At 42.4% G+C, this 25,132-nt stretch overlaps 1 protein-coding gene across 2 annotated transcripts; it reads left to right on the forward strand.

The window, feature by feature from the left end:
- Positions 1 to 7,581: 7,581 nt before the first annotated feature.
- NUDT4 (nudix hydrolase 4) lies at positions 7,582 to 25,132 on the forward strand. 2 transcript variants are annotated; one of them, XM_005606503.4, is made up of 5 exons: positions 7,582 to 8,279; positions 17,830 to 17,940; positions 19,198 to 19,242; positions 21,370 to 21,457; positions 21,707 to 25,132. In XM_005606503.4, the coding sequence occupies exons 1-5, from the start codon at positions 8,181 to 8,183 to the stop codon at positions 21,907 to 21,909; spliced, it is 546 nt and encodes a 181-aa protein (XP_005606560.2). In that variant the 5' UTR covers positions 7,582 to 8,180; the 3' UTR covers positions 21,910 to 25,132. The 2 variants fall into 2 exon arrangements, with proteins under 2 accessions (XP_005606560.2, XP_001495398.5); XM_001495348.7 differs by having other exon boundaries at positions 7,583 to 8,279; positions 21,373 to 21,457.

The raw sequence follows: 25,132 nt of genomic DNA on the forward strand, positions 1-25,132 counted from the left end.
ACCTATAAAGGATGCAGTACACAGACTGTCACCTAGGAAGCACTGAATAGATGCTAGCCATCACTGCTATTGTTTATCTAGTGTTGTTGTTATTATTCCCCTGGATATTTTCTGCTTTGTTAGTCCAGCCATCACTATTGGTCCTTGTGAGCCACTTAGTCCATTGTATTCTAGCAAATTCTTCTTAGACTTAAATGGTTCTGCCTCAGATCTTTGCAAGTGCATTTCTTTATTCTACTGACATTCTTTGACAATGACTGTGCTGGCCCTACATTTGGCCCTGGAAACAGTAGAGGCCTCAAGTATTTGGAGTCTCTTGGGAACAAGAGACAAAAAAAGAAAATGGAAAGAGTATTTGCAATACCAAGTGATGTGTGACCATGGAAGAAGTACAGGGCACCTAAACAGGGGACCCTGACCCAGGCTTTGCAGGAAGAGGGAGGTAAAGCCTCCTAGAGGAAAGGCCTCTAAATTGAATCCTAAACCAAGAGTCAGCCAAAGAGGGACAAGAGCCAGAGAGAGGAGCTATGTTTGTAAAATAACGGATTTGACTATGATCTCCAAGATTCCTTTCAGTTCACAAGTTGAAGGACTCAGCTGTCCATCTGATTGGTGAAATCCACCTGACCCTTCCTGCCATGTCCATCCTCAGCCTAAGACCCTGCCAAAGGTGATTTAGCTAGAGGCAGTAAGGAGGGAGCATAAGCTACCAGTAACGCTCACTAAAGCAGCCACACTGCTTCCCTTTAGATGCACAGTTGATATTTTCTCACTATTATGTAAACTGCTATAAAAACTGTGCTTCTGAGAAGTCCCCTCTTCTAACCAGATCACCAGCCCTAAGTCCCACCTAAAGAGAAATTCTGGAGTCCTTTCTATAGCTACCTGCTATAGACGGAAGATTTGTGTCCCCCTCAAATTCATATGTTGGAATCCCAACCCCCAATGTGATGGTATTAGGAGGTGGGCCTTCAGGAGCTGATTAGGTCATGAGGGCAGGGCCCTCTTGAATGAGGTTAGTGTCCATTTAAGAGACTAGAGGGAGCTCCAGGGCCCCTTTCACCACGTGAGGACACAGGGAACCAGGAAGTGTCTATGAACCAGCAAGCAAGTTCTCACCAGACACCGAATCTGCAGGCACCTTTGATCTTGGACTTTCCAACCTCTAGAACTGTGAGAAATAAATGTCTGTTGTTTATAAGCCACCTAGTTTATGGCATTCTGTTATAGCAGCCCAAACAGACTAAGCCAGGTACATTTTCATCAATGGTCCTCAAGAGCCCCCATTTATTCATGTCCTTTTGTCCTCATAGTCCATTCCAAATGCCCTCTCTCCCAATAGAGCCATTCTTCTGAGTAAATGTATATATTTTTCTGTTCTAATATATTATTGTAAACTATGCATTGTTTTATGTGGATGTATTTTTAATTTATGCAAATGATAATTACATATCTTAGTCTTCTTAGGCTTCTCAAAAGCAGATCTGTCTTTAAGATCTATCCATGTTGCTTTTATTTTTTATTTATTTATTTATTTATTTTTTGAGGAAGATTAGCCCTGAGCTAACATCTGCTGCCAATCTTCCTCTTTTTGCTGAGGAAGACTGGCCCTGAGCTAGCATCTGTGCCCATCTTCCTCTACTTTGTATGTGGGACGCCTGCCACAGCATGGCTTGCCAAGTGGTGCCATGTCTGCACCCAGGATCCGAACCGGCGAACCCCAGGCCACAGAAGCAGAACATGCGAACTTAACCGCTGCACCACTGGGCCAGCCCCATGCTTTTATCTTTTTTTTTTTTTTTAAAGATTTTTTTATTTTTTTCCTCTTTCTCCCCAAAGCCCCCCGTACATAGTTGTATATTCTTCGTTGTGGGTCCTTCTAGCTGTGGCATGTGGGACGCTGCCTCAGCGTGGTCCGATGAGCAGTGCCATGTCCGCGCCCAGGATTCGAACCAACGAAACACTGGGCCGCCTGCAGCGGAGCGCGCGAACTTAACCACTCGGCCACGGGGCCAGCCCCTGCTTTTATCTTTTTAATCCATGTTGCTTTGTGTACTTCTACTCGGTACTTCTACTTGGTTGCTTCTTTTTTTTTTTAAGGTATGCTTCTCTTTTATTTTGGTGAGGAAGATTGGCCCTGAGATAATGTCTGTTGCCAATCTTCCTCTTTTTTTCTCCCCAAAGCCCTAGTGCATAGTTATACATCCTAGATGTGAGTCCTTCTAGTTCTACTATGTGGGATGCTGCGGCAGCATGACTTGATGAGTGATATGTAGATCCACGCCCAGAATCTGAACTGGTGAACCCCAGGCTGCCAAGGCAGAGCACGCAAACGTAACCACTAGGCCACAAGGCTGGCCTGTCTAATTGGTTGCTTCTAATGCTGCCTAGACGTCAGCAGCGAGCTCCCACCTCTTTGACCTTTGTATAGGGGGCCATTTCACTTCTGAACATAAAAGCAAAAATCCTCCTAAACCACATCTAAAAAAGTCAAAGACTGATGGAAGTCCCTTTTCTAGCTCTGAACAAGTGGTGCTTTGAGTAACGTCACACTGCTGTTGCAAGTGAGGCGGGATTCTTGTCATATTTCAATGGGAACTTAAGGATTTAGGAACAGTCAAGTAACACTCCCTTGTTCTTTGGATATGTATCGCCTTTTGTCTTCTATTTGGAAATCCTTCACTCAGGAGGGGGAAAGTCAACTTAATTAGCTAGGAAACAAAATCTACAGGAAATACTCAAACTCATTTTAGTCATTGGATGATGCGACTAAGATATATAATCATCATTTGCCTAAGTTAAAAATATATCCACATAAAAGAACACACAGTATGCAATAATGTATAAGGACAAAAAATATATACATTTACACCAAAGAATATGATCAACTCAATCCTTGGCACCTGAAGTCCCCAAACCAAAAACAAAACAATAAGCCAAAATCAAGGAGAAATTTAAAACTTAGCATAAATAGTAAAAAAGAAAAAAATTGTGTTCGTATTTGCTTTAGAGGAATATAATACATGATATAGTTATCACGTCATGAGAAGAAATGACCAAGAAGTATCTGCGGACGGTCTCACAGCCTATAAATGGGCACAACAGTGTCCCTGGGTCACCCAGGCTCTGCCCTCCTGGGGCTTGTAGCCTAGTTAGAAAAATGAAACTTTGCCTCACCAGGCAAGCGTGAATGCTGATAACCAAATCAATTACCATTAAATTTTCACATAGAAATGACTGTGATGAAATTTTCAATTCATAGAATATCAGTTAAAACTGTATGCTAGCTGAGTAATTTTTATAGGTCATGTTTTTATATTTCCTAAAAACAGTGTCTACTTTTCAAACTGTATTTTTGGTTATTCCAACCATTCTAGATTCTAATACTTATATTACAAGTGTGTACAACTTATATTCTAACAGTGTGGCGATGTATTTCCGTGCGCCTGGACATAGGGAACATTTCTCTTCTCCTCCTTTCCCTCTCCTTCCTCTCTCTAGATTTCCTAACGGCTTACAACTTCAACAACAATAAATTCATGGCCTATCTAGCTTCCTCCACACTCCCACCCATCTTCCCTGCTCCAAAAACCTAGATTATTTTGAAGGAAATCTCAGACACATCACTCCAGCTCTGAATGTTTTATTATATATCTCCGAGAGGCAAGGAATTCCTTTTTAAACATCATCGCAGGCCCCAAAAGTAACAATAGTTGCTTGATATAAAATATTCAGTGTTCTTCACATTCCCTAACTGTCCTATAAATGTCCCCCCCTGCCCTTTTTTTTAGTGTGTTTGTTTGAATCTAAATCAAAACAAAGTGCATACATTGCAATTGATTCACGTGTCTCTTATGGGTAAATATTCCTTTTTTAGCTTTATTCTCAAACAAAAATGCAGAATTGTTATGTAGCAAAAAGAACTATCTCCAAATAAAGCGGGAGTTCAAAATGCTGTCCTGAAGAAGTCGGTAAAAGTGTCAAGTCATTGCCCTTGCCAAGGAGATAACCACTTGGTGTATACCTTTCCCTGAATGATAAAGAGGAAAAGGAGGGACCGTGCTTCCTGGTAAACATTTTTATCAGCCACAGAGAACTGCATATAAACACGATGCTCATGAAACAAAGTGTTCTGCAGTAAATGGGAATTGAGGAAATAGAAAATGAGTTGTATATCTGAAAATTATTTCTTTATTTCAATGAAGGAGAAGTTTATCAACAGCCAAACCGGTCTGCTTTGAAAGTTTTGCAAATGCTGGTTGGATGGATTAATCCTTTTTAGTAGTTTTAACACTAAGGATTTAATTTAATTTAAGGCTTTTTCATTTTCAAACTTTGCTTACCTCTATGCCTTTGGTAAAAGAAAAAAAAATCACTGTAGGTAATATGAAATGAATCAAGACTTCCACTTCTATTTCTCACCATAAGAGCATCTCTTCTGGATTTCACCTTAAAGCTCCTTTTTCACTTTAAAACTGAAAGAAATCTCAGTGTTACAGTACAACACATATGAAATAATAATTACCATGTAATAGAAGAAGCAGGACACAAGAAGTAACACAGGGCAGGAGTTAAGAATGTGGGCTGCAAAGACAGAATGCTGTCCCCTGTTTCTTTGTCTATAGAATGGGGACAGTAAAGAGTAGTTGCCTCCTAGGGCTGCTGGTGGGGTCATTCAAACAAGATCATGAAAAGCATCCAGCACTGGCTAACACTCCACGGGCTGTTATTATCGTTAGAAAGACATAGGAAGGGGTCATTGGTCCCAGATAAGTTTCACCAGGAGAGAAGGAACTTACTTTATGGTAAATTGTGAGTCAGTTACAAGAGAAGGAAACAAGCTCTCTGGCTTCACCCGTATGACAGCACCTCCTGGATCCTCTGCTACATTGTTAAAAGGACCCAGGGAAAAGTACCTTACACAGGCAATGCTAAAATGTTTCTCTCTCTGACAGTTAAACTTTTGAAAATTGTACAAGAAATTGCTCTGTGTATAATAAGTTCTAGGTAAGACAATACTGGGGTATGTGAACTAAACAGAGATTAACCTGAAATTGGACTCTGATCCCCTAAGGGAGCCGGCCGGTGCAGCCCAGTCCTCGCTGGCCCTGCAGAGCAAAAACAAGCTTGCGACTATCTCAACTGCGATCTGGCTGGATGTCATCTAAGCTTTGAACAGTGCCTCAGTCCATTTCAGATGTATAATATGGGTTAGACAACACTGAGCAGAGAGCTCTGGGCTGAACTGACACCGGAAAATGAAGACCTGGCGTTTGTAATTTGGTCTGTCTCTATTCTCTCATTTTAGACAAGTTTCCTTTTCTGTCCCCCTGAAATAATTGCAAAAATCTAAATAAATTAATTGACAAAAAAATTGGGGGTGGTTATTCATAGTATCAAAACATTCTCCAGTTTAAATCATTGGTTGCAGAATTCCTTTTAAATTAAGATCCCTCCCTCCCAGTGTGAAAATTCAAAGCACCTGGTCCTCTCCATTACTTCTTTACTCCTTTAGAAAAGGAAGAAGAAAGAGGAGAGATCACCAATGAAAATTTCCTTGGTAATAACATCCTACATTTCTTTAAATGCTTTACAGTTTTAATGCACTTTCAGACCCACTGTGGTCTCTCAGTTAAGTCTGGTACACGATGGATTTATAGCTATTTGATAGGAGAGAAAGGCTACATATAGTAATTGGTACATGTGAGAACTGAATTCAAGATGAATCAACCAAATGCAAGGGTCTGGAACCTGAAGCAAGTGCCCCACACTCATGCTCACTGGTTTTGTGCTGCTGCTTTTTCTCCCTTTGGTGAGTTGGTTCCAGGCATCTTCCTCTTTCTTCCTCAGATAATTCTGATACATGCCTCACCTCATATAACCACTAAAGACTTGAGTGAACCAACATTCAGTCAACTAGTAATTCTTGAACACCAACTAGAAGCCAGACCTTTGAAGAGTTTTAAGCAGAGGGAAGCTTAATCTTCTTTGTCATTTAAAAAGACTACAGTGAGATTACTCACTTTATCAATTTGAACCAATTATGTAAAAACAATATTGGCGTCTTAGCCGTACTAGAGTCCTGGCTAGATGTGTTCTGTCCCTGTTTGTGAATCTGGAAATAAACTTCAAGTGGCTTCTATGAGAAAGCTAAGGCTTAGAAAAATCTCTCTGCACAGACTTGATAAGATTTCCCCTTGCGCTATGGTAAAGCCCCATTTCTTAAACCGCTTACTAACACTAACTCAGTGTACAAACTTGCCTCGCTAGGCTCTGAAGGTGAGAAGACGAGTTAGATGCAGCAGTCCTGAACCTCAAGGAGGTCAGAGCCTACAACAGGAAGACAAGTGCCGTGCTCCGAGCCCTCCCAGGACCCCTAGGTTCTGAGAGCTTAGGCCTCATAGCCCTCCCTGCTGGAGCGGGAACCCGGCTCCCCAGCCTGTCTGAAGCCACACTGACCTTTTTCTTTCATTTCTTGGAACTCTTCTGGTTCCCTCCCCCCACTGGACTTTGCATAAGTCCCAGTTGTCTCAGCCTTGAAAGTTCACTGAGCTCTGGGTTCTCCTTAGCTCCTCCTCCTCCTCCAGCCCTCAGCCCCGCCCTGCTGCCTCAGAAAGCCTTTTCTGACTTGCAGATCGGGTCAAATCTCCCTCTGAAACCCACTACCACCTTAGACCTTTTGTCCTTTGTAGTTTTCTGTATACTTATGCGGTTGTTTAATACTTGGCTGTCTGCTCTCAGGTGCCTAAGATCCTGGAAGGGCGGGGACTGGCTTTGGATGCCAGGGCCTGGCACACAGTAGGCCCTCCAGGAATGAAACAGGCATAGCCAGCTGTGCCGGGATCTAAGCCCCTGGGGCCTCTGTGGAGGGGGCAGGATGCAGACGGTGAGCTTCCATAACACGAGGCCTCCTGGCTCCTATCTCAGCCCTTGTATGACACTCTGAAATGTAAAGCTTGTTTGTCCCAAGTCCCCAGGAGACTGTAAGCTCCCAGACAGCAGAAACTCCATTACATTAGTGGTGTGGCCCCAGCACCTAGCTGGGCCTGTTACTTGGCATGAATACACAAGAAAAACACTTAGTAAATAGCAGCCATTGCCAGATTAATAAATGCATTCTAGAGAGTGGGAGAAAGTGGGAGACGTTATCCACAGCTTCAAAGAAATGTTTAAGCTTGGCTGACTCTTGAAAGAATACAAGTGACCACCCGCCACCCGGCAAGCAAAGATTTCAAATTTTTTAAAAAAGGAAATTTTCTCTTCTCCCTTTCCTCTGGAAAGCAAACAAACAAAACCTCTTAACCACCGTCTTCACCTCTCTAGGCCTTCACTCTCCTCTCTCCCCGTACTGCACGGAAGAATTCTGGACGTGTCTACACAGTCACTGCGGGGCCTCTGCAATCGCTGCCATGCTTCCTGGCATTTCCTGACCAGGGCGCAACTTTGCTGAGGCTGTACCGTGTAGTCAGATCCCCTGTCGTGGAGATGCTATTTCAGGTCCTCATGGGGAAAGTCACGGGATTTACAACCAGGGAGGGAGGGGTCTTTGCCTGTTTCCACTCACTGGCATTTTAGCGGGGCAGAGTCAGGCCGCGCTCGGCGGGAGCCGGAGACCTGCAGCCGCGCCAAACCCGAGCCGCCGGCGCCCGCGGCCCCGCCCCCCTCCCGTCCTGTCCCCTCCCCTCCCCTCCCCTCCCCTCCCCTCCCCTCCCCTCCCCTCCCCCGCCGCCGCTGTCCCGCACGCAGGCGCGTTGGCGCGCGCAGAGCGGCGCGCGCGGGGGCGGGGCTTGTGCGGCCCCCTTAAATAGGGGCGGAGAGGGCGGCGCGAAGCCGCCGCGCCGCTGCTGCCCAGTCGGCGTGGGTGCTCGCAACTGTCTCCGCGCGGCGTGAGCCTCGAGCCTCGCTCTTCCCCCGGCGGGCTCCATGGAGAGCGGCGGACGCCCCGGCAGAGGCGGCGCTTGCTCCCTGGCTCCCGGGCTCCAGTGACCCGCGCTCGCGCTCTGCCCCGCGTCGGAGCGGCCGCCGGCTCCCGGACTGACCGGCCTCGCTGCTCGTCCCCGCGCCGCCGCCTCGCCTCCCTGCGCCCCGACTCGCCCTCGCCCCCTCTCTCCGGCGGGGTGGCGGCGGCCGGGCCCCCGCGGCGACGGCTGGAGCAGCAGCGGCAGCAAGAGCCCGCCTCTATGATGAAGTTCAAGCCCAACCAGACGCGGACCTACGACCGCGAGGGCTTCAAGAAGCGGGCGGCGTGCCTGTGCTTCCGGAGCGAGCAGGAGGATGAGGTGAGGGCGGCGGGGCGCCGGGGGTGCGGGCTGGGGCTGGCCGGGCGGGGACCTCCCCTTGCCCGCCCGACCCTCCGTCTGGCCGCGGGGCTGGGAGGGATAGCCCCCTCCCTCCCTCCCTCCCTCCTCCCCGCCCGCCCTCCTTCCCTTCCTTCCTTTTTCTGGGTTGATAGAGGAGACAAAGGGGCTCGCCCAGCCGCCGGGCTCCGCGGGGCCGCCGTGAGCGCGGGAGGCCGCCTCCCGCCTGGCGAGGTCCCGGGGCGAATGGGTCGCGCCTAGCGGGAGTCACCATCTTAACACGCGAATTGAGCGCAAAGCCAGATAAACCTTGAGTGTGAACGGAGGAGATGGAAATGGCGTGAGTGTTGCAGCCCAAGCGCTTCTCTGCCTCTGCTACATTTTCCTTCCACGTTACAAGCAGTTTGCGGTTTCGGATTCAATCCGGCATGTTTGTGAAACAGCCAAACAGCCGCTGAGCTTTAACATAAAATCCATTCAGTCTGGTTAGGTCAATTCCACTTTCAAGTGAATGCTTTTAACTCACAAGCACTTGGCATAATTATACTTGCTTTTTATTAAAAAAAAAAAAGGCGTATTCTTTTAAAGTTTTCTGCCTGCAGAAAGATGGTTCATGAAAAATGTGAATAACGCCAGAAGGGGGGAGATGGACAAGAGGTGGGCAAAGTTGCCATTTTCAGACAGTAATCTCTCGCTCTCAGCATATTTATCAAAGCTTCTTTCCTTTGCTGTGTTTGGCTTGACATCTGGAGAGGAGCGGTCTTTCTTGTCTAAGAGTAAGCAGTCTATCTTCTATAATTTACCCATCTGCATTGGGTTGATATTGAAGCCTTTGCGGTTTCCTTGGAGAGCAGTTTTTACTTAGTTACATTTATTTAATTTGGAAAGGGCTCCCTCTTTTATATTTGCTTAGGGCGATAACAGTTGATTGGTAGCTGATGAAAATCTTTTAGCATCGCCACTCCTCAAGTGATTAGACAGGGAAAAATTAACATTCTGAGTTCTGCTGCTGTCACCAACTGTGTCCAATAAAATCCCAGGCTAAAGCTGGAGGTGGGAGTTTAATGGCTTCCTTATTGCTAGTCCCTGTAGTTAGGATGAGTATGATATAGTGTACGCTCAGTGGCTTAGTTGTTCTTACTATGCTAACAAAAATCAAAGTGCTTGAAAAATGGTGCTCTTCAAATTCTTGTTTATTTTTTTAAAAGAAACCAAGCTTTTTTGTGCTGATTAGTGCTCACTTGGGGGCCTTTAAGTGTTAACCCTAAATCCGGGAGGAGTTTTCAGAAGAAATTGGTCTGTATCTACGAGCTGGGCCTACTTAGGAGAGCTAGAAAGTAGAGGGGGAAAGGTTTTGAACATTTACAAAGTAACAGAGTCTACAAGCATTAAGTGCATTCTGTGAAAAAAAGATTAGAAGGTCCTTGAGGGAAGGGCCACGGGAGGACAAAGCAAACTTTGAATATCAAAGAATATAATAGCCAGAAGTGATCCAGGAAGGTCAAGGATCTTGTCTGATTGGCTCACGATGGTGTAATCATATTCTTGAGTGCTTACAGTGTAGGGGGCGCTGCCTGAAGACCTTTACATTGCTTACATTAAATCCTTTTAGCGCTGGTTTCAGGTGAGGAGACAGTTGCAGAGCATAAGTACTTTGCCCAAATGACATAATTAGGAAGTGGGAGAGCCAGAATTCAGGATCTGGTTCCTGCTCCTGATGCTGGGCTCTTGGCACAGGGCCCCGCCCATAGCAATTAGGTGCACTCTGCTGAATGAGTGAGATTTTGTGAGGCTGAGCTTGAAAGCCTTTCTGAAAGTGGTGACTTTGAAGTCTTGCCATAATGTGAACTTGGAATTCAGGCTTTGTAAATACATAAGTTCCCAGGGGGAAATATGGGAAATAGGAGGAAATCAAAGTGATCCGTATTGTGTGAATGGTAAAGCAAAGTCTGAGGAGAGCTTCAGAAATTACTTTAGCAGATAACTGAGTTATTTTTGTGCCTGGAAATTGTTTCCATTGTAATAAATGCAGAATTCCTAGCATCGAGTTCAGTCAACAGACTGGCGCCGTTAGATAAAATGAAGTAAGGAGCAAGATTTGGAGAATTTACCAGAGAAATCCATTACATAAAACTTTGTAAATCTGGTAACCTGTCGGTTGAGAAACGAAGTGAATCACTTGGTTACAGAATGTGCTCTGAAGGAAGATGCTGGCATCTCTAAAAAATGCACGGCCAACTTTATTAGCTTTTCTTCGCGACCTTCCTTGCTGTAGTTGTGTATAGTCGGGGGGCTCTTTCTGTTATACGATAATTACAGAACGAAGCCTATTAGTTACTTTCCTGCACATCTTACTGTTTTGCTATGAATTTCTTCCCACTCTGTTGAAATTCCGTTGCTAGACTTCCAAGGATAGGATACAAACCAGCCAGAACCCACCTTTCCTTTAGCTAATAGGTAAGAAATGTTTCTTCGCACCGGATTAGGAACTCCTACATCCTGGTTGGGAGATTTCAATGTGTGCTTTATTTTAGGGTGAAAAGTTTATAGAGTGTAAACTGAAATAAAATAGTAATTTCTATTTGACCCCAAAAAGCTACGCAGTGCTCTGATCTGGCTGTCTCTACTGAAGTGGCCCTTACTTTAGAACAGGTTGTTGTAGGAAAGACAGTTGTTCTAACAGCACAGTCTGTATTCTTTTGGGGGTGGTTTTATGTGTTAACCCATTTTATCTTTTTCTGCCCTCTGAGGTAAATCATAAACATTAGCATTTGTATAGGAAGAAATTGGGCAGCAGAAATAACTTGTCCCAAGGTCATGGAAGCTGCCAGATTGTTTTGAGCCCAAGCCCTTTATTTCTAAGTCTCATGTTCATTTGGTCCTCTTTCTGGCTAGTTATTTCTGTGGGGAACCACCCTTAGTTTTGGCAGTTGGGCTTCCAGACAAGCCCACAAATAAGTTTCCTATAGAGTAGCTGGGATACTGTGCTTGTGCAGTGAAAGAAGACAGTCCATTCACAAAAGGTAACCAAAAACGGATTCCATTGGACATATTTGCGTATACGATACTTTGAACAGGGATGCAAGGATGAGAACTGTCAGCTCCTAAGGACTGTGTTCTGTAGTGGGAGGTTAGACAAATGATTGATACAAAGGGAAATAAAGTAAGATAAAAGTGCCAAGAGGTGCTCCAGGGTTACGATCCAATGTGAGTCATTGGCATTTGGATTTCAGGAAGAGGGAAAGGAAGGACCAAGCATCACAAACGGCATAGGACTTGGGCCTGTGGTCTAGTTGGGCTGCAGCTGAAGACAGCATGGAACAAATAATGACTGCAAAACAGAACACCTTAAATGTAGGGCTAAGGAGCTGCTAGGCAAGAAAGGAACTCTTAGTTTGGAAGAGTGAACTTTCAGATTTTAGATGTGTTCAAGCTTGAGAATGATCTGGCAGCAAAAGAGGATGGAGTGCTAAAGGGATAAATAGAAATGACTCGATCCTGGGTGCAATCCAGGCACAGTTGCCAGTGAGAAACACTGACAGAACAGTCCTAAGAACTGAGCACTGCTCTTCCATTTGGACTTAACTGCTCTAATCAGCTTTTAAGTTCCTGAGCCAGGGGCCTCATTCTGCAGCGAGTCAGCTAAACACCGAATGTATATTCCTAAAATGTCTGAGTTCTACAAAATCATGCACTAAAACTAAGACTCGGTGGGAAAAGTAGAGCCTTCATCTGTGCCTGCGGCTCTCCCAGACCTAAAGAAGGGCTTCTTAGAAAAATCCACTCAACCAGCCGCTTCCTTCAAGGGAAATCTCTTCTGTAGAATTCGACTCTGTTTTTCTTTTCGAGCCTTGATCTATCACCAGAGATTTCTCTAATTATATAAAAGCTTGCCCCATCACTTCAAAACTGACACGCTAGGAGAACACATCGCCATCAACCCAACTTATCATTATTGACATGCGTCTCTCAAATCTGATGTAATCTAATTTGGGTTAAACACATTTTCACAGAGTGAGCTGTTATTTCTGATCCTCCTATAGCACTGTGCCTCTATAGTCCAAAAAGTAGTACAAATTTATTTAGTAATAGCAGTAGGTAGCTCATTAGTGGATGTAATAACCATTCTTGTAACTTAGGCTCTTTTAAGATGTCTCTGCATGGTGAGTGTTCCTAATATGCTGTTGGCCCAAATGCCTGTGAAACAGTTAACTATGGTAGAGGTAGTTTTCACGATTGTTGCTATCCTGGTTCATGAGGATGGGAAGAAAGAACCACCCCAGAACAGCTTCTAAATAGCTACAATTCACAACATAAAGCTCCTCATTCTTAGATTTAGGATCACTTGAGAGCTTCTCTGAATAGCTTTGTCTTTTCCGGGAGAGTGTGGTAATTTGTAGTGACTGGCTGTTCCCAGAGGCATGTCCTGGCTGGGAGCAGTTAGAGGGCTAAAAGCTGAAAGACAAAAGCAGTTTGGGGACTGGCAATCCCACATTCCTCCAGCCTCTGGAGGCATCGCTGCATCACGCAGGCCTTGAGCAGCACTGTTCAGTTTACATGCTTTGACACATCCCCAGTGAGGAGGACTTGCCGGGCGATAATAGATCGTTCCAATTCACAGACGAACCTTCATCTGGTGAGGCTCAGGACTAGCTCCGAGTTGGCCACTATCATGACACTATTGCTGCTTAAAGTGAGAAATACTTCTATTCCAAATGCATAAAGCATTAGGTTTCTAAGAAAAAGACAGGTGTGAGAAATGACTTCTCGGCAACGCCAGGTGAACATGTTCTCTTCCGATGACTGCTCACTGCACGGGGAGAGGGCTGCGGTCTGCCCGGGTAGTGGGAGGAAGGCTTCTGTGAAGGTGGGCAGGTTGCACTGAGGAAGAAATCTTCTCACCCCTCTAACAGCATTGGCTTGGGGTTTGAGTGTGATTCAAGTCTAATTCTGCAACCTGGTGGGTTGACTAGCTTCCTTTTTATAAATCTTTCCTTTGCTCTCAGCTCTGTCTTGTCTGTAAGGTTGAATGTCGACTTTCATCTCTGTCATCTTGTTGGATACACAAAATCCAATATAACTAGAATAGTTGAAAAGAAATTTAAAACCTATGAATGACCATGTATGGATCTGTCAGCTGTTGGTGTAGCCTCTTACTACACTTTTATAACCTGTCTTTGTTACTTCGGTAATACCATTTTTAGAGCATTAGTTAGCATGCTAAAGCTATGGGATGGATCTAGTAGATTGGGGATGTTATAGAAGTGTTTAGATGGTTTTGCAGGCGAGAGGGGATATTGAATAGTAATGCTTTGTGGTGGGTTCTATAGGTTTAGATTATTCCAGTGTGTACAGGGAGTTTTCATCGTCCTTGTCTCTGCTTCTGCTATTCAGATTCATTTCTTCTACCCTGGAGACCTATGCCATAGTTCTGTCTACTCTTGTCTATGGAGTGCTTGCTCTTTCTTAATCACCACACACGAATGTGGCCTTGACCTCATTTGAACTCCAAATGAAGTACTCAAGATGAGTAGGCAAGTACTTAATGGAACACATTGGTTTTCAAATCTGTACTGTCGCTCAAAGGCTCACTGTCAAATCTCTTAAGCTGGTAGTTTAGATGCCAATCATTTCTTTTTTTTTCAAGCTTTTTTTTTGTTTTTTTGATGAGGAAGATTGGCCTTGAGCTAACATCTGTTGCCAATCTTCCTCTTTTTTGTTTCCCCTCCCTAAAGCCCCAGTACACAGTTGTATATCCTAGTTGTAGGTCATTCTACTTCTTTTCTGTGGGATGCCACCACACCATGGCTTGATGAGCAGTGCATAGGTCCATGCCCAGGATCTGAACTGGTGAACCCCAGCCCGCTGAAGTGGAGCACGCAAACTTAACCATTCAGCCACGGGGCCAGCCCCACCAATCATTTCTATACTACAGGTATTAATTACTCATTTAAACTGATCATTTTGGGGAAAGATACATTTGAAGGAAGTTAATGGCTTAATGAGATTTAATCATTTTGGAATGTCAAGGGACTCTTGTATGATGAGTCTTGATTTAAGCTAAATCATTTGTCCAAAGTTTATAGAATTGCTTTTGTAAGGCTTTCCAAAAAGTAATTTATGAAGGGAGATGTTGAACCATGCAGGGGTTCCATTCACTGACTTTTAGAAGAGAAGTTTAGTCATATGTTAATGATGTCCTGTAGATAAATATTTGGTTTTAAATAGGAAGCTTAAGTGTTAGTTCAGAAAAGCAGAGAAAGACCATAGTAATGAGTTATTCAACATTTACTAACCTTATGTAATTTAGCTTTTAAAGACTATTTTGGACAAATGGGAACATAATAGTCATTGACCTACATACATGACACTGAATTTCATTTTTTAAAGACTCTACATTATGAATATCGATATAGTTTCAAAACTCCCTATTTGCTAAATAAGGATGTACTTTCTCGGAGGCTAGCCACTTGCACTGTCTGTCCCATTATGAAAGTAATCAAGAAAGTTGCTTAGAGAGCACAGAATCGTGTAGTAAGAATTTTATCCAGGCAACAGCAACCAGATTATCCCTGACCCATGCTTTAGTGACCAGGAAACGAGGCCTCTAACTCTGCAGTCAGGACGGTTACTGTTCCTCTAGTTCCTGTTTCCTTTTCCTTTTTCTTTGTTTTTATGATCCTTTAAGATTGGTACCTGACCTAACATCTGTTGCCAATCTTCTTTTTTGCTTGTTTTTCTTCTCCCCAAAGCCCCCCAATACATGGATGTATATTCTAGTTGTGGGTCCTTCTGGTTGTGGCATGTGGGACGCCACCTCAGTGTGGCCTGATGAGCGGTGCCATGTCCACACCCAGGATCCGAACCGGCGAAATCCTTGGGCCGCCAAATTGGAGCATGCGAACTTAACCACTCAGCCATGGGGTCAGCCCACCTTTTTTTTAATTTAAAGCTTCAGTGCATAGTTGGGTATCCTAGTTGTTAGTTTCAGTTCTCTCTGCGAGCCGCCGCCACAGTATGACAACTGACAGATGGGGTGTGGCTCCAGGACTGGGAAACAAACCTAGGCGACGGTGGTGAGAGCGCAGAATCTTAACCGCTAGATCACCAGGGCTGGCTCTCCTTTTCCCTTGATGCAAGATATAATGCTTTTGTACCTTGAACATTTTTGTTTTAACTTAAAAACTTACATTCACTTGCCAGCCTTTGAATACCATAGATCCTCGGTAAGCTTCTTTTGTGAATAATATACAAAGGTGAAATCTAGTTTGCAGTTTGACTCTGTTTAGTGAATTTGAGCTTAGAGACTCTTGCAAACCCTTCCTGGATTTTTTAAATTTCCTTTTTTCCCGTCTTTTATAGTAGTCTCATCCATACTTAATTTTATAGCAGTTTTTAATAACCCACCTTTAATGAATCTTTGCAGAGTATTTCTGATAATTCCTTTCTGCCCTTATTTCATCAACTCTCAGTAATTATAAAACAAGTACAACTGGCAAAATATAGAGAACAAGTCTAATTCCTGGTAAGCTGATTCAACTCAAATGGTGGGAGAGCAGAAGAGCTAGTCATGGCCAACAGTGAGTGCTTAAGCCAGGATCTGAGATACTTAATACTCATTAACACGCAACAATCCTACAAGGAGAGTTACTTCTTTTTCCAGAGGAAGAAACTGACACATTGAAAGGTAGACTGTTAGCCTGTCATTAGCCCCCTGCATCAAGCGATAAAGCACATCTTGGTTATGCTCTGTACAGTTACCAACACCGTCAAGTTCAAACCTTTTTCCAGTTCTCGCCAGATTTGCTTATTCTGGCTGTTTTGTTTCTAATTTTGATACATAAGTCCTATTTGCTAATACTTAAGAAGGCTTAAATTTAAGGCTGTCTTAGATTTCATTTTACCAAAATTGCTATACTTGGACTTGGTGGTACCCTCAATGTCAAGGCTTCGGGGTGGTACTTTACGGGGCTTTCTCTGTATTTGCCGCTGTTCAGCCGGTTCCTCACTTGAAGGAAGGATGCTGGTGGAAGCAGCAGAGTCCTACTCAGATCAAGGACAAGGAAGCAATGCTCAGACTCTTGAACGTTCATTGACTCTAACTCGACGTGTTAGAGGTTTGAGGGAAAGGGAAGTGTTGCTCAACTACTTACTGTCAGCCTGGAATTTTCCAGTTGGGAAAGGTTGAGTTCCTGGCAGCTTCCTCAGGGAGCAGGTGAATCCTGTGAACTCTTCAGGGCCAGCAGTTCTCTGGCGGTAGGGAGGGAGCTGGGCAGATAGAACTTCTGCCATGCATATCAGAAAACCAGGACCCACGCTGGAGAGAAAACTTGGCTCCAAACTGATGCATTTATCTGCTTCCTTTACCTTTACTTACAGGCATATACAAAGGTAATTTTGCAAACAGTTTTGTTCAGGTTGGTTAAGACACTTGTTACCTTCATAAATGTCATTTGGTTATTTATCATAGCCTTTGGGAGAGGTTAATTTTAACCTAACCCACAATATTTGTTTCAGGTACTGTTAAAATAGTGAACCTCTAGAATACTCTGTGTTAATATAGTTAGTTTGTTTCTTTAAAAGTGTTTTCACATTTCAAGCTTAATGCTCTTGTTGATCAGGGTCTGCAGACTTTTCCTGTAAGGGTCAGATAATATTTTAGGCTTTGCAGGTCCTACAGTCTGTCGCAGCTACCCAGTTCTGCTTTTGTAGCATGAGAGCAGCCATAGACAACATGTAAAATGAATGAGTGTGACTGGATTCTCATGAAATTTTATTTATGAAGACTGAAATTTGGCTTTCATAGAATTTAAAAATATAAAAACTATCTTTAGCTCACAGACTGTCCAAAAACAGGCAGTGGGCTAAAGCTTGCCAGCCCTCTTCCAGATCACAAATTATAGCTGCCTCTTTTCAAAATGGAGCAACTTTTGCTCATTCATATAGGTTTGGAATATGGAGGGTGCCTCTTTCCACCTAATCATAATTATAAAAATAACAAGCTCTCTCCATGTTCCCAGCATTGGCTTTACATGAATTTTCCCATTCCCTTGTCACAGTGCCTCTTATCTTCTACGTATTCTTACATTTTATAGGTGAAGGAACAGTGACCTCCCTGAAGTCACATGTCCTTAAATTTGGAAGAATAGTAAGATTCTGTGTCTAAAGAATAACAGATGTGACCACAAGCCTCAGTGCATACAGCTCTGGGGCTTAGTAAACCAAGTCTCTGCTTTTCTCCTTTGTTAGCATCCAAGAATTGGAGAATTGTACTAACTGAACCTGGTAGTTTAAATGACTTCGTGAGGTATAGAATCATTTAGTAATGTGATCATGTTCTTGTTGAATTCGGAATTCAGAAAGACAGCGTTTACAAAGGCTGTGCACTGCTTTTTTGTGGTGTAACGTGTACCCCTAATAATGTTAATGGGTTAATCTAGAAGAGATTTACTCCTTGTAAGGGCTTGAGAATGCTGCTTACATCCATAGTGCTTCTTCGGCTGGGAGTGTACGGTCGTGGTCTGTCTTGCAGGTGCTGTTGGTGAGCAGCAGTCGGTACCCAGACCAATGGATCGTCCCAGGCGGAGGCATGGAGCCCGAGGAGGAGCCTGGTGGTGCCGCGGTGAGGGAGGTCTATGAAGAGGTGAGAGGAGGAGGAGTTCGTTGGTTCTCCTTTCACACAGACGGTATTTGGGGGGTTTACAGGAACGGTCTTCTGCATGAGGTTCAAACAAGGCACTTTGCTACATACACTCAGGAGAAGGCAAGAAGACAAAGCAGGTCACATGGTTGCTTTTGTGTTCTCTAATTCAACATTTTTAAGCATGTGACAATAGCATTTTGCTAAACAGATATTTTTTGTACCTGGTAAAATAGAGCTAAAATCAATGTGGAAGTCCCCCAGAATTGTGTAACATGTAATTGTGTAACAGACCAGTAAGTCTGATTGGCAAGACGATGGCCTTGCCCGAGAGCCAGGTTAGTATTACACTGAGCAAGAATGTACAGAGACATTACTCATGTGCTGTAATTCTTATTCAGATGAATAAGAAGCAGATTGTTTTTCTTTTACTTGTTTTGTCTGAAAGCTCAGTAGAATGTGGCGTGCACTCATGTGCACGGAAGCACACGTGGCCTGCTTATCTTCCTACAGCTGATGATGCAGAACTCGCTTTTACTCAAGAGGCAAAACAGCATAGATTAATGCCATGAAAAGCTACTGAGCAGCAGTTACGGTAGGAGTGAAGCAAATGCTGTAGCTCTCATTGGGCCTTGGTGTAGTCGGCGAGGTTTCAAGGCGATGGGTCTTGAAGGGAGAGCGGCCTCCTCGGGGAAGAACACATTCTAGATAGAGGAGACAGCATGCACCAATCTGTTAGTTTGCAGTCTGGATTTGAATGGGGCCCACACTGAAGTTCCGGTCAGTGTGTCACATGCTTGCTAAAAGTATGAGGACTCTGAGTAGAAGGGCAGCATGGAGAGAGAATTTTACTTCCTGAGCCGGTGACAACAGGAGAGAGACGCGCCTTCAGGTAAGAAGAGGGAAGGGCATTTATTTTATCAGTTCATAGAGAAAAGTTCATTTTCATTCATAAAGCTTGTCCCAAATTGGTAGGAAGTCTAATTTTTGGTTAGTCCTTGCCATTTCTTATAAAATAAATGACAATAAATCTGATGAACAGGAAGTTGCATGTGGAACAAATGAAGCCGTATTTTATAGCAAGCCACAGGTTGCAAATCTTGGCACAGCCACAAAAAACTTCACAGAAGCAGGCTTGGTGTGGGAAGGCCTAGGCCGATGGTGTTTAGATTCAAAAATCGAAATAGCCAGAAAATAACTTTCATACAAATTTTTTTATGAAAAGGTAAAAATTTTTACATTTCATCTTTTTCTTAATAGGCTGGAGTCAAAGGAAAATTAGGCAGACTCCTGGGCATATTTGAGGTGAGTTATAAAAGTAATTCTCAGCTTGCTGGTAATAGGATTAATGATTGATTCCTTCCTAACCTGCCAGATTATCTGGCAGCAACCTGAACTAGATATTCCTCTAAAACTATCAGTAGGCAAGTAAGTCATAAGGATTAGGAGGGAGGGAAGTAAAAGTTAACTTTCCTATACCATCAGTTTTATGCAGCATTATTACAGTAACAATCACTTCTATATGACAATACAGTGGAGTTGATATAGAAAGACATCTCTTGGTTCACTGTATACTGTGCAGGTAGACTTCTTAGGAGGTGCAGTATCCTCAATATCATCTAAGGGCTTGGCTCTCTTGTGGATACTGTCTGGAAATGTACCCTTTGCCTTCAGCACATAACATTCAATGACATACATGACTATCCTTAAAGGACTCATGGGGATACAAAACTCAGATACATAGAATAGATGTTAAAAAGCACAGAATCCTCTTCTGTGTAATCCCTTATTACTAAAGGTAGAAAGGAATTTGTGGGGAGGGAATTTGAAGTGATATATATACTATGGAAGGTAGGGAGAAACCAAGTCAGGTCATGGAGACCCAAGCTATTCTCAAATGGGTGTTCATCTAAGATTTAGACCAGATACATGGTACACCAAACACACTGACATTTTTTACAAGATACTATTTAAGGGTTGTCTCAGTCCTGGTAGAGCCATATAAAATTTTGTTTTTAAGCCTTTTTTTTTACAAGAATTCAGGAAAAGATCTGTACAGCACTTGGTAGAATTGATGATTCCCAGAACACTATAGTAATTGTAAGAGTAAAGTTCTTAAGGTACTGTCACACTTTTCCAGAATTCCGCCCTTGCTTTCCCCAGTTAAAGAGCACCATCTCCTGGTTAAACTGAAAAACGTGTCGAGGGTTTTCCGTCAGTGTAGCCACGGTACAAATAGCATATCTGTCAGTATGCTGACAAGATTTTTGAAGAAAACTTCTCACATTACAAATAAAGCTTATATAACACAAGAAGGTGATAGTGTTATGTGCTTTACAAATCCTATTTAAATTTTATAGAGTCTGAACAGAATATAGTAATCAATGTTACTTTCCTTTAGAGAATATAAGAAAATTAGAAATATCCTGCTCGCTCACTGTGGTGATTTCAGTGAACATAGCATAATAAATGTATCGATGTTCCAGGCATAGAGAGAAGACAACAGATTTGTAAAAATAATGAACAATAATGTTTTGAGTGAGAGATGCCTCTAACTTGTTGCTGTTCTCATTCCTTCCCAAAGACGTAATACACTGTTTGAATGAGTGGATTACTCAGGTTATTTGTGGTGGAAAAAATCAGGGCAATTATGTGTAGTCTTAGACTACAGCAAACAAGGCTAATTTTAACCGAGACGATGGCAGGCGTCTTCATCTCAAGGCCAGCTTGTGTTTGATTTTGAACACAGACACAAGACTAGGTGGCAGTGTTAATATGGGTAAAAACCGAGTTTGAACATACTAGGACTAAAATGTCATATTCCAGAAATGGACTAACCCAGGTATTGTCAACCTTGGCTATGCATAGTTCATCTGGAAGCTTTTAAAATATCAATACTGAGGCCTCATCTCAGATGGACTGAATTGGTGTCTCTTAAAAACCATTCATCTGGGTGATGGAATGGACAGCCAAGGTTGAGAAGCCCCAGGCTAGGTTATAGGCCTGTGCTTTGTGTTGTAAACTCTCAGAGACATGTTCTAAAGGAACTGGGGATGTGGTGTTCTGCAGAGGTCCTGAGAGAAGCATCATGTTGGAAGGCTATCAGGATTAGCCCTAGAGAATAGAACCTAGTCTAAAACGACAGGAATGCAGTTCTTTTAAAATAGATTCCATTCCAGTCTTAAGATTTTCTTTATGAAAATTACTTGTCTAATGGACAGAAATCAAAGTGCTAAAAGTTTAATATTGGGATTTAAATGTTTCGTCTTACAAAAACTCACTTCTGTGCTGGATTATACAACCGTGCATACTTGCGTATGTTGGCAGAGACACTAGGCTACTGCAGCAGTATGCCACAACTGAGTTTTCCCCTCAAAAATGTGTACATGGCCAACTCCTGTAGATTGAAATGCTTTTCTTTTTATATTCAAGCAGAACCAAGACCGAAAGCACAGGACATATGTTTATGTTCTTACTGTCACTGAAATATTAGAAGATTGGGAAGATTCTGTTAATATAGGTACGTTCTCTTTTCTTCTATCTGAATTCTCTTAAATACTGCATCCTTGTATCCAATTTCATGTTCAAGGGACGATCAATGTTATCTACACATTTGAATTATCTTAAAATTCTTCCCCAATATATCATCATCTAAGCCATTCCAAAAAGTAATTATTCGTGGGGGAGGAGTGAGGGGCATTGTTAACAGGATATGGCTTTTTAAAGTTGACTTTATTGTACAGTGACCAATGTCATTACTATTTTCTAGGAAGGAAGAGAGAGTGGTTCAAAGTTGAAGATGCTATCAGAGTTCTCCAGTGTCATAAGCCTGTACATGCAGAGTATCTGCAAAAACTAAAGCTGGGTTGTTCTCCATCCAATGGCAATTCCACTGTCCCTTCCCTTCCAGATAATAACACCTTGTTTGTAACTGCTGCACAGACCCCTGGGTTGCCATCTAGTATCAGATAGAGGGGGCTGGGAGCATCTCCCCCACCATGTGCCACCTCACGGGGAGAGGCTTCTTTACTTTCCTTGGCAAACATCTGAATGACGCTTGCAAACTGTCTGAATTTGCCCTGCAGGATTTTCAAACAATTTGCATGTTTTTCAGATGATTTCAAATCTTTTTTTTTTAAAGTGTAAAATATTTTAATAAGCCAAAGCCATGTGGAATTTTTTTTAGATGCCTTAACTGTGCCCCCTGCCCCACCCCCCCATGTTATTTTGTCATTTTTTTCAGTGTTTTGTCCATTCGACATCAGTCTGTGGTTTTCGTCAGATCAACTTACTTGTGGGTACATTTTCCCCCTAAATTGGTCTCTCATTCACAGCATTAACGTATTCAACAAATCCTGTTGTGGGAATTTACGAAGATCCTGATATTAAAGAAATCCACCCATCCAAAAACTTATTTCATAGGATCACAATTTTAATTCATAAATTCCAGATTTGGACTCTTTCTGTATGGGTCAGTAACTATTTTGACAAAGGACTCAATTTGCTGTTTTTAGGAATTTGTCAACTCATTTGTCTCAATTTTCACAACTAGTGTTATTGTCACTAGCTACCTGATATGGCCAATTCCCCTATAACTCAATAGTCCTTTAACATAAAGTTCAACTCTCGGAGTTGGTGATTTTTAGGGAGGTATTGTAAGCAAAATGCATGAAGCAAATACATATCATGAAAACTGTATTCATGGGATTTGAGTTAGCATGTTTGTCAGTTCCCTTTATCAATAATCTCTCTTTACATAGAATACCTGAGAACCGTATTTCCCTCAATGTAAATTGCTTTTACAAATGTACTTTTGAGTTTTTGAGTTTAGTGACACCTCTTCAGTTAAACTTGCTGGTTACCGATAACCACAAGATTGTAGTCTAGCCTCAAATGCCAGTCAGGGGTGACTGCGTCAACGATTGAGTAAAAGGGCCTTTTGCTGTTCAGCTGTTACAGACCTAGATTGTTAGGGCACCACAGAATGTCTCATCTTATATAGGTTGTCAAGAGGTGCCAGTTGTCATCTAACTTTTGGGGCACTGGAACATCCCTGAACTAAGAATTATTTTGTGTCATACTTGTTTTTATACTCAAAATCAAGAATCCCATCTGAAATACATAGGTACCTTCTCTGAAACTCCTGGACTTCCCCAACCAGGTCAGAAATGAGGTGGGAGGAAAACCCTTTGAAAAAGATGTGGGGTGGGACGAGGGAAAGATCATCCTACACATAGACATTTGCCTCCTGTAGCCATTGTCCCTGGTGAGTACAGAGTAGACAATAAGTATAGGTATACCTCTCTTCTACAAATTGTTAACCTCTAAAAAGACAATTGCTGCTAAAAATAGTGCTGTTACACTTGAGGAAAATGGGTGCCACTGTTTTGAAAAGGAGATCCTGTGCCATAAATGCAGCTGAATAGAAACATTAGTTCACAAATTAATGCTGTCAAAAGAATGAGTAAAGTAGAAAAACTTTTAACCAATGACATTTCATTCTAAATTATGTAGTGTGATCAAACATGGTCATCAGAACTTGTATATTTTTCTTTGTACAGAGGTTATGTATTCTGGGTGTTTTTTAAAAAGGAAACATTTTAAATCCCACAGACTGACACTTTGTATCGACCTTCAATGGACTAAGATTTTTTTCTCAGTAATCTCTGAAGTTTCTTTAAATTATATACTTAACAGAGAAACTGGATAGTTTTTGTATATAAGACTGTGTCCACCTGAAATGCTGTCACAAGTATGGGGAGGGGGGGTTATCTTGTACATGATATTTTTAGAGGTAATAATGCATGAACTTATTTTATAAACTCTTGGACTATGTATTTGACATGTAAAATATGTACAGTATTAATGTCAGCCATCTCTTAAAAATGAGCCTATAAATATTGTTGTATAATTTCCTTTGGTCAGAAACGTTTGGACTAAGTACTGCCACTGGGGTCAGGATTTTCTTCAGTGCCATTTAGCTAACCACCTGTCTTTAGTCTATGCAACTAGCAAAAATCTGTATAATGCAGAGAGACACTTTACAGTTGTCACACTTTAAATTTCACACGAGGAGTTCTTCACTATTCTTCTGGAACCTAGTCTAGCAAAATTAGAGGAAGGGCCCTAAAGAGATTTCTGTTAAGAAAAAAAGCCTACATTTTCAGGCTCAACAGCTCCATCTACCACAGATAACAAACCGTGTCTACTGTCTCAACCCTCAGTTTACAGTTCTGGGACTGTCATTTGTGTGGGGTAGTTGGATAAAATTGGGCAGCTAAACTTCTCAGTCCCCGAGTGCCTCCTAAATAAAAAAAAAAGTTTATAAATGGACTCACAGATACAAAGTAGCAGCTATCCTGCATGTTTGTTGTTGGGTTTTGTGGACAGGTGAACATGCATTCAGGCTTCGGTGGCTCACACAGTTGCACAGAGCAGCACACCTGCAGCAGGGTGATTGTTGTGTACATCTTACATTGCTTTGCATGGTCTCCTTTGAGATAATCAGTGTAAGAATTTTGACTTTTTTTATATTTGGAAACATCAAATAAAAATGGAAATAAATTATCTTTTTTTTTTTTTTAAACACCACCATCCAAGAGAAAAATTGTGTGGATTCCATAGTAACAGCTTTACTGTTCTCCCATTGATGGTTATATGCAATTGGAGTTAACTTGGTTAAAAGGAACTGTTCACTAGTAGGGTGTCACCATAACTCTCCCAATGGATATTTTCCATCTTATTAGACACCAGTCTGTGCTTGTCTTATTTACTGCTATTCCCCCACCCTAATGGGGTTTTGTTAGAATTATTCTAATCATTTTCAAGAGCTCTTGCCTTATTCTATAAGCACTTTGCTGTAATATGTTGCAGATACTTTCTACACTACCATCACTTTAATTATTGCACCTCTTTAAAAGGGTGGTGAGGCACCCTGCCCGCAGCTGTATTTCCCCAAAGTAGTGTTTACCCAAGACCAACTTTAGAATCCTCATGTAAAAGTTGTATTCAATCTCATTTAGTTTTTGTTTATGATTGTTAAATTGGGGGGGAAAGATCTTGGCATTTTCCAGTGTTTTCTTCACATTGGAATACAAGAATTCTCTTTAAGCAGAATTTTGTAGACAAAGTGACACAGTACTAATTAAACACTAGTTGAGTTTATTAAAGTATAATTTTTAATGAGTTGGCTATA

The sequence above is a fragment of the Equus caballus genome, chromosome 28 (genome assembly GCF_041296265.1).
Source record: "Equus caballus isolate H_3958 breed thoroughbred chromosome 28, TB-T2T, whole genome shotgun sequence".
Lineage (NCBI taxonomy): Eukaryota > Metazoa > Chordata > Mammalia > Perissodactyla > Equidae > Equus > Equus caballus.